The sequence below is a fragment of the Enoplosus armatus genome, chromosome 23, assembly GCF_043641665.1.
Source record: "Enoplosus armatus isolate fEnoArm2 chromosome 23, fEnoArm2.hap1, whole genome shotgun sequence".
Taxonomy (NCBI): domain Eukaryota; kingdom Metazoa; phylum Chordata; class Actinopteri; order Centrarchiformes; family Enoplosidae; genus Enoplosus; species Enoplosus armatus.
In genome coordinates this window covers 460,001-470,096 of record NC_092202.1, presented here as the reverse complement: position 1 = coordinate 470,096, position 10,096 = coordinate 460,001, and the positions used below count along the sequence as shown (strand labels likewise).

General features: G+C 45.7%; 1 protein-coding gene across 1 annotated transcript; it reads right to left on the bottom strand.

Annotated features, from left to right (window-relative positions):
* Positions 1-5,060: 5,060 nt before the first annotated feature.
* Positions 5,061-6,190, bottom strand: nppcl2 (natriuretic peptide C-like 2). Its single transcript, XM_070930150.1, has 2 exons — positions 6,086-6,190; positions 5,061-5,366 (listed from the first exon to the last, which is right to left on the bottom strand). The coding sequence occupies exons 1-2, from the start codon at positions 6,188-6,190 to the stop codon at positions 5,061-5,063; spliced, it is 411 nt and encodes a 136-aa protein (XP_070786251.1).
* Between the last annotated feature and the right edge of the window lie 3,906 nt (positions 6,191-10,096).

Sequence of the window (10,096 nt, the reverse complement as noted above, 5' to 3'; positions counted from 1 at the left end):
ATGAAATGCTAATTGTTAGCTAGCTGATAGCTAACCGTGAAGCTACTGACCTCGTCACGTGACAGGGGACAATCGGACCGATCCAAAATGTCTCCCTGCTGCCCTCCAGTGGCGGGAAGAAAATGTATGCCAGAAATGATACCAGGGGTATAATCCTTTTAACTAATCAAAGAATGAATATCAGAGTATAAACGCATCAAAGCATACATCTGATTTTGGATAAGATGCACTGTGGACAGGTTAATGTCAAATTAAGGTTGTTTTAAGGACTACAGATCTTGTAGCTAATGTTAGCCAGACAGATGCTCATTTTATTTGGTCGTTATGGACTGATTCAGAATCAGAATCAGAATCAGAAACTGTTTATTGCCAAGTAACATACATTACAAGGAATTTGCTGTGGTCTGAAGGTGCTATTGATTCGATAACAAATAAGTAGAATATAAAAAGTAAAATAGAATAAAAATAAAAAATAAAAACAAGATAAATAACAAACAGTGCAGATAACAAACAGTGCAGTTTTGACCAGAATAAAGTAAAGTGTCCAGATAAAGTGTCCAGTAGGGGGTGGGTGCGTTAATGTAACGCAGGGGGGACAGGGGTGATGTACGTTAATATAATGTATAACTTGTGTTTGTGTTCTGGGGGGGGGGTTAGTGAGAGTTTGTCAGGTTGACTGCAGAGGGGAAGAAACTGTTTTTGTGGCGGGAGGTTTTGGTCCTGATGGACCGCAGCCTCCTGCCAGAGGGGAGGGGGTCGAACAGATGGTGTCCGGGGTGGGAGGGGTCGGCAGCGATCTTCCCTGCTCTCCTCAGGGTCCTGGAGGAGTACAGGTCCTGAAGAGACGGGAGGTTGCAGCCGATCACCCTCTCTGCAGAGCTGATGATACGCTGCAGTCTGCGTCTGTCCTTGGTGGAGGCAGCAGCGTACCAGACGGTGATGGAGGAGGTGAGGATGGACTCTATGATGGCAGTGTAGAAGTGAACCAGCATTGTTTGTGGCAGGTTAAACTTCCTCAGCTGCCTCAGGAAGTACATCCTCTGTTGGGCTTTCTTGATGAGGGAGCTGATGTTCAGCTCCCACCGGAGGTCCTGGCTGATGATGGAGCCCAGGAAACGGAAGGACTCCACAGTGTCCACTGGAGAGTCACACAGGGTGATGGGGGCGGGTGGGGCTGCGCTCTTCCTAAAGTCTACAACCATCTCCACTGTCTTTGAAGCGTTAAGCTCCAGGTTGTTGCTGTTGCACCAGGTCACCAGATGGTTAATCTCCCACCTGTAGGCAGACTCATCCTCACCAGAGATGAGTCCGATGAGGGTGGTGTCGTCCGCAAACTTCAGGAGCTTGACGGACTGGTGACTGGAGGTGCAGCTGTTGGTGTAGAGGGAGAAGAGTAGTGGAGAAAGAACGCAGCCTTGAGGGGAGCCGGTGCTGATCGTCCGCGAGTCTGAGACGTGTTTCCCCAGCTTCACGTGCTGCTTCCTGTCAGACAGGAAATCTGTGATCCACCTGCAGGTGGGGTCAGGCACATTCAGCTGGGAGAGCTTGTCCTGAGGAAGAGCCGGGACGATCGTGTTGAAGGCAGAGCTGAAGTCCACAAACAGGATCCTGGCATAGGATCCTGCGGAGTCCAGGTGCTGGAGGATGAAGTGTAGAGCCAGGTTGACGGCGTCGTCTACAGACCTGTTGGCTCTGTAGGCGAACTGCAGGGGGTCCAGCAGAGAGTCTGTGATGGATTTGACGTGGGACAGGACCAGGCGTTCAAATGATTTCATGACCACAGAGGTCAGGGCGACGGGTCTGTAGTCATTTAATCCTGTGGGCCCTGGTTTTTTGGGGACGGGGATGATGGTGGAGGCCTTGAAGCAGGCTGGCACGTGGCATGTCTCCAGTGAGGTGTTGAAGATGTCCGTGAACACCGGAGACAGCTGATCGGCGCAGCGCTTCAGGCAGGATGGGGAGATGGAGTCTGGTCCAGCAGCTTTACGCAGGTTTTGTCTCTTGAAGAGTCTGTTCACATCTCTTTCAAGGACAGACAGAGGTGTCGATGCTGGAGGAGTGGGGGGGGGGGGCGCTGTGGGGGGCAGCTGTGGTGGTAGGAGGTGTGAGAGTTCAGCCCCAGGTGTGATGAGGGGGTTGGGGCTGTTGGGCTGGAGCTGGTGGGTGATGGTGTGGGGGATGGTGTTAGGACTGTCCCATTGTCTTTCAAAGCGACAGTAGAAGTCGTTGAGGCTGTTGGCGAGGCGTCGTCGTTAGCAGAGTTGGGGGCTCTTGGCTTGTAGTTGGTGATCTGCCTGAGCCCCCTCCACACAGAAGCAGAGTCGTTGGAGGAGAACTGGTCTTGTAGTCTCTCTGAGTACAGTCGTTTAGCTTCCCTCACCGCCTTGCTAAACTTCCTCCTCTTCCTTTTCCAACCTCAGCTGTCGCAGTCTTGCTGTGAACCAGGGTTTGTCGTTGTTTTAACTCACCCTGGTCCGAGTTGGTACGCAGCAGTCCTCACAGAAGCTGATATATGACGTCACAGCCTCTGTGTACTCATCCAGACTGTTGGTAGCAGTCCTGAAAACATCCCAGTCAGTACAGTCCAAACACACCTTCAGGTCCTCTGCAGCTTCACTGGTCCACTTCTTCGAAGTTCTCACAACAGGCTTAGAAAGTTTTAATTTCTGCCTGTATGCAGGAATCAGGTGGACCATGTCGTGGTCAGAGTGTCCCAGTGCAGCGCGGGTGACGGCGTGAAAAGCGTTACTGACTGTGATGTAACAGTGATCCAGAGTGTTCCCCTCCCTGGTGGGGCATTTAATAAACTGTTTGTATTTGGGGAGCTCATGTCTGAGGTTACCTTTGTTAAAGTCATCGAGGACAATAACTAAGGAGTCCTGGTTGGTCCGCTCCGTTTCCAGTATCTGGTCGGCGAGTGCGCGCTGTGCGTCCTGCACGTTGGCCTCCGGTGGAATGTAAACACCGACCAGAACGAATGAAGCGAACTCACGGGGGGAGTAGTAAGGTTTACAGTTTATGAAAAAGGTTTCCAGGGAAGGAGAGCAATGCCGTCGCGTCACTGTCACGTCGTTACACCAGCTGCTGTTGATGTAGAAACAAATACCTCCACCCTTTGTTTTGCCGGAGAGGTGCGCGTCGCGGTCCGCTCGGAGAAGCTGGAATCCGTCCAGCTGCAGCGCCGCGTCGGGAGTTCTTTCCCCCAGCCATGTCTCCGTGAAGCACAAAACAGCAGATGAATAAAAGTCCTTGTTTCTCCTCATCAGCAGCTGGAGTTCGTCCATCTTATTCCCCAGTGAGCGCACGTTAGAGAGAAATATTCCGGGTAGCGGTGTGCGTTGTCCTCGCCGGCGAAGACGCACGAGAACACCGGCACGTTTCCCTCTACGTCGACGTAGAGCTGCAAAGGTGAGAGCACCTTTGACCAGAATGTCCCATAAAACAGTTAAAGGAGTAAGAAACTCGGGAAACAAATCCACTGGAGTTGTTCCCCTGGTGTTCATGAGCTCTTCTCTGGTGAAAGAGCTCCGTGAACCAAAACAGAAAACGCTATTTACAGACAAAACGAGGCAAAACAATGCGCTCCAACAGACCGAGGCAGCCATCTTGGACATGTCTACAAACAGCTTGTATTTGTTGATTGCTGGTCTCACTGTATTGATCAGCATTTTGACAACCACATCGTCTGTGTCACTATTCTTCTCTCTGTCAGAATATGTTCATCTTCACCAAGGCAGAAGGCATTTCTAAAACTGTTTATCCCTGTCATTCATCAGAATGATCAAGTCAACAAATTCAATTTCCTTTAATTATCTGGAAAACGAAAATGTATTATATCCAAAAAGCACATTTAGTGATATGTGCTAAACGGCTGAAGAAATGTTGAGCCAAATGTTGTTCATTATGGTAGCATAGTCCTAATATGATTTTTGATATCAGATACTACTGGACAGTTCCTGCCTCAGCCCCCTCTGTTATATATTTACATGAAGTTAATAACAATTACTTGATCTTCACTCAATTGAAGAATTAATTTTATAATGGGTTACTGTTGGGTTATTATTTTGGCCACTAGGAAGTTGAGCATCAGTGACATCATCACACTGACAGTGTTTAAGTACTCGTGGGGTTCCTCAGGGTTCTGTTGTTGGTCCTTTATATTTTCAGTTTAATGGTGTGGTATGTCACCTGATGAATCAAGTCCAGTCTTCTCTCTCTGTCAGCTCTGTTTCTGGTCTCCTCCACCTCCTGAGGGAAACATCTGTCTCTTTAGCTGCTAAATGCTGCACTATGTTCAGCAGCTGGTGTCTGACTGTCCGTCCGGCAGTCTTCATCACAGTTTGTTAGATTAAAACAGCTGACACTGAACCAGACAGGAAACCAAATGTAGGAGCTAAAAGAGGCTACAAAGGTTTGTACAGCTGGTGAGTTTATAACTACCAGACACATGTCAACATTACACCGTGTCATTCAGTCCATTGTTAATATAAAGATATTGATTAATAAGTAAATAAAGCAACATGAGCCAAGTGGAGTTCCTCTTTCATTTTATTGCAGCATGCAGTCAAACTGCAGATGGTCCGCACACACACACACACACACACACACACACAGTGTTCTGCTGGCTGTGTTGTAGCCAGGGGTCAGAGGTCAAGGGTTAGGGGTCAGAGGTCATTAGTAGGATTCCAGAGGAAGTAGGAGGGAACCTCCTTTTCCTCTGATGTCTACCTGTGTCTACTTCACTGTAACAGGTGTACGTTTCCTTTATTTTAGTCCTCCATTAATGAAGTTCCAACATGAAGTCTCTGACTGAGGGACTGGATGGTCCTGGAGGTCAGAGGTCATGCAGGGTCAGCTCAGGGTCACCTGCAGTGACAACGCAAAGTTCAAAAGATGCAGGTGGAGTCAAGGTTACTCAAGTCTAGTTTGCCAGCAGACGTTTTCGGAGGACAGAGGTTACCATGGCAACATCATACACCTACCACTATGACAACAGTCTGAAGTACAGGGGTTACCATGTGAATGTAAAGGGAAGCTGTCACCATGGTAACACACACACTCTAACAGCCCAGCCCACTTATGGAGCCGATGCGGTCCATCTTCATCCCGAAGCATCCTCTCCCTCCGACCATCGACTTCCTGCTCCGCCTCCTCATCTTGGACTGTCGATTGAGGAAGTCGAGGAAGAACCGCGGGACCGCCTCCTGTCTGCCAGCCAATCCCCTCGCAGCACCACGACTCGCAGCCAATCCCCTGGACGAGGAAGAGGGGGCGGGGCGTCCAGCAGAGCCCTCTGTGATGTCATCAGAGGTGGGAGGGTCCAAGATGAGAGAAGAGAGACGAGAACCGAACAGAGAGTGTAAGACCTGAGGAGAGAGAAGGTTTCAAATGTCAAAGTGGAACTAAAAGCCTCTCCTGGTCCATCACATGACCTCTCTGAAGAACATGTGACCTGCTCTCTGCACCAAGACACCGCTCACTGCAGTTTAAAGGAATAGTTACACACCACATTAACCCACTAAGGGGCCCTGGTGCAAAAATCAGCTTCAATTAAAATTATGAGCTGAATTTTCTCAAAACATAAAGGAACCTTTAACCCTTCAGCTGTTCTCAAAACTGGACAACAAGAACAAAACATGTTCTGATGATCTACACTGAAGAACAAAGAGGGGATGAAGAACAAGGGGAAAATGATGAATGCTAAAAGTGACAGAAAGTGACAGAGATCAAGAATTTAAAGATGATTACAGAACAGATGAGGAAAATGAAGGTGTGTGGGGGGTTATAAGGAGGAAGATGAGGAGGATAAATTGGAGGAAGTAGAGGATGATGATGATGATGATAAATGGTGAAGATGGTGACGATGACGATAATGGCTGCTGAGCAAAGACAATGATCCTGGAGGATGATAATGAGGATGAGGAAGAGGACTAGGAGGATGATGAGGAGGATGAGGATGAGAATGATGAGGATGACGAAGACAATGAGGATGATGATGATGACAAAGACGATGATGATGATGAGAATGCTGATGAAGATGATGATGAGGATGATGATGAGGAGGAGGAGGATGGTCTCCACAGACCTGTTTGTCTTCTTGTTGAGGTGAAGGTCTCGACTCCACGGCAACGGTGAGGAAGAGGAGGAGGAGAGGAATGCAAGAAGAGGAGGAGGAAGATGAAGCAGCCATCTTTGCTTGGGGGAAAAAATGAGACAGAAAATTAGATTCAATAAATAAAATAACGACGTGGCAACAACTTGTCCTGTATTCTGATTGGCTTGGAAGGTGTTCATTAATTGAACTTTAAGGACTTCTCGTCCATGTTGGACACAAAAAACAAAGACGTGTTGACAACTGGGCTGAGAAAGATCATGTGATATGAAATGGACCCTGTGGTGAGAATATCTTCATACACTAGCATGTTAGCAGTTCGCTCTCCAGCTACAGTTGTTCACCAACCAGCTGAGTCGTCGCTACGTCACAGAGACTCCTTTAAACTGTTGAGGGGAAACTCCTGAAGGTCAGAGGTCGTCACTCTTTGTAAGTATGATGATCTGATGATCTGATCTTTTTAGCAGTGTGGCTCTATGACACTCTGGTGCAGACTGAAACACCTCATCAGCTGCTGGATGGACTGTGATGAAATGTGGTTCAGACCTTCATGGTCCCCTCAGGATGAACCGTAGTAACTCTGGTGATGCTCTGACTCTTCATCTAGCGCCATCATCAGGTCAACATGTGTCCAACACTTTGGTTTGTGACCAAATACCTACAGAACTGATGGCATTCATCAGCCTCATCTGGACTCTATGTTTACTGCTAATGAGCTAATGTTAGCATGCTAATATGCTAAACTAAGATGGTGAACATTATATCTGCTAAACATCAGCATGTTTGCATTGTCTCTGTTAGCATTTCAGCATGCAGATATTGGCATTTAGCTCAAAGCACAGCTCTGTGTACAGTGCACTGTGATAATAACACTGGAGATAAAGAAGGAGCAGCCGATGTCATATCATCCCCGTATATATCCGACCCCTAGGCTGGGATTACAGTACCTCACTGTATTTAATGTGTAGTAGTTAAAACCTTGAGCAGATAACAGATAACATCACATTCTGCTGATAACACTACATCCTTAGATTAGATTCAATTAGATTATGTCAGATTAGAATAGATGGCTCAGATTAAATTAGACTAAATTTGATTTTTGTAAACTGGGATTCAATTATATTACATTAGATTCGATTTTTTAAATTATATTTATATTTATCGTTACTTGATATCACATTACGTTAGATTAGATTGGATTTAAAAAAATGTATCAATTAAATTTGATTAGATTATTATTTATTTAAATGGGTCAGATTAATTTAGATTACTCCTTTTTTAAATGATTACATTCGAATTTAAGAAAATCTGGATTAGATTTGGTTTGTTAGATTTTTAAGAAATGAGACAAAGTAAAATTACATGAGATTAGATGAGTTTTTAAAAAACAGGATTATATTATATTATATTTTTTGATAATTGGATTAGACTAGATGAGATTAAATTAGATTTTTATTAGATTAAATTAGATTGATGAAGTCATATAGATCAGATTAAGTCATGTATAGCCTATAACTATTGATCTCTGTGAAGTTCTTTCAGCAGCAGATGAAGTTTTAAACACTGTGAAGTACTAACATATCAATGAATGTATTAAGTGAGTAACAGGATGTTAAAGCAGCAGAACTTACTGACACAGAAGGATGAAGACAAATATTCCAACAAAAATCCAAATTTAGAACAAAGATCCCAACAAACTCCAAAAGATTCTGCTAGTCGTCGATCAGTAATTTATTTGCTCAGAAGTTTTCAACAAAAATGTTTTTCTCCAATAAAAATAATAGATTATTGGTCTCAGATGATGTCATAAAAGACTCAAAAGTTTTAATGTTTTTTTGAATGGAGTTTGGTGTGTTTGTGTCTGTCCTGTCTTAGTGTCAGGACGGGTCGGTGGTCTACGTGCAGAGGACAGACGCACAATTATATATACGACTCAGCGCTGTGATGTCACACATTCTTACTGCTGTTACCCCCGACGACGGGTCACACACACACACACACACACACACACACACACACACACACAGTGAATGGATGACAGCAGTGTGTGTGTGTGTGTGTGTGTGTGTGTGAGTGTCGTACATGTGAAAACATTGAAACATGAAGGAAGAAAGAGACAAAAATATCAACCAATGAGAGTAAAGGTTAACGAAAAAAATCACCTGTGAAAGAGTTCATTCACACATGAAAGATCACTTTTTAATCATGAAGGGTGTTTTAGACGTCCTTGAGAAGGTTCATGTGATTGTTAATGAGGCTGGAATGGTTCCAGGATACCTTGAGGGTGGTTGAATAACTTCCTGGAGCCCTTGAGGGGTTCCAAGGCCCTTGAGACGTAGGCAAGATCAATGTGTAGGTTCAAATGTACGGTGGCCCTGAGAGCTCAACGCAGTGCAACTTAAGAAAACACAACAAGTGTTTCCAGGGGACATTAAAATGTGATGCACATGGCTGGGACACGTTTGTTGTTCACTTTTTAGTGTCCCCTGGAAACTTTCCAAGGGTTCCAAGGGTTCTAAAAGAAATTCCAGGGGTCCTTAAGTGTGTTAGCTGCTAATGTAGCCTGAAGCATCAGTCGTGTTGCTATGGTTACTTGCAGGCTAATACACCTGTAGCTCTGATTTAAACAGTGGTTACTATCGGACACTCGCATCATCATCCTCCTCTTCATCTTTGACTTCATCATTATCATCTTCCAGCCAATCGGAGTCCAGTATTCTGTCTCTAATCAAAACGGATGATACTGCTCCTCTCTCTCTTTGTCTCTTCCTCACGACCCCTGACCTCGGTCGACCCGCCTCCTCGTAAACCATCACCGCGGCGACCGTGTATTTGTTAGTAACTATTTCCTGTGGAAGGGGGCGGGGCTATAGAGGTTCACATCGTCCAAAGGAAAGGTGCGTGTGTGTGTGTGTGTTTAATGACCCCCCGTCGTCTTTGTCTCAGTCAAAACCATGCCCCCTATTCAGCCTCTGACGTCATTGACCACGCACATAAAACACACACACTCACACACACACACACACACACACCGTAAGAATAGCTCATCAATCACCTTATTAGAGAGAAAGAGGTCGCTGATCACAAAAACGTGTGTGTGTGTTGTGACGCACACAACATTCTTGCCCCCCCACAGCGACTCACAAGTCCCCACAAACCAGGTTAAACCAGAAAAATGGTTCCATGGTACCTTGAAGAGGATTCTGGAGTTTTTGACAGGTTCCAAGGTATATGTGGAGGCTCAAATGGTCCTTGAGGAGACATCTGGAGTCCATGAGGAAGTTATAAGGGTCCTTGAGAAGTTATTAGTGGCCTGTGACAAGGCTCAAATGGTCCTTGAGGAGGTTCCATATAGCCATGAGAAGTTTCCAGAGGTCCTTGAATAGGTTTTTGAGTCCCTCAGGAGGTTCCAAGGGTCATTGAGGAGATTGTAAAGGTCCCTATGGAGGTAGAGTCCTTTAGGACTTACTAGAGGAGGGTTTGGTCCTCATAAACCAGTTAAATAAATCAGATAAATAAATAAACGTGTAGAACGATATGTGGAGGGCACTGGAAGTGAACAGGATGATGTAAAAGTCTCTTTGTGAGCCTGTGACATCAGAACACATCATCTGACTTCCTGTCTGTGGCTCTCAGCTCACAGCCCACTGTACCTGTCTGTTAGGGTTCAGGACTTTCTACAGCCGAGACTGAACGAGACAAACCAAAACTAGCAGCTAAAAGAGGCTAAAAGCTGCAGAGACGCGATGATGGCGTCATCTGATTATATTGTTTATTGCAACATTCAAGAAACTGATTTGAAGTCCAACAGTGTGTGACGAGAGCAGAAACGCCTCCTCACTGCTTCAGTGAAACTCTGCTGGTCGTCACCAGGCAACAGGCCCTTCAGCCAAACTGCCTCAACCAATCAGCACTGACGTCACTGCAGCGTGTGTGTGTGTGTGTGTGTGTGTGTGTGTGACATGACTAATGGACTCCAGCTGA

What these genes read in the sequence shown, in the direction of transcription:
- nppcl2 (XM_070930150.1), bottom strand. Translation starts at nt 6,190, where the DNA reads ATGGCTGCTTCATCTTCCTCCTCCTCTTCTTGCATTCCTCTCCTCCTC. An exon ending in CTCAACAAGAAGACAAACAG is followed by an intron (nt 5,367 to 6,085) that starts GTCTGTGGAGAC and finishes CTCTCTCCTCAG; the next exon opens with GTCTTACACTCTCTGTTCGG.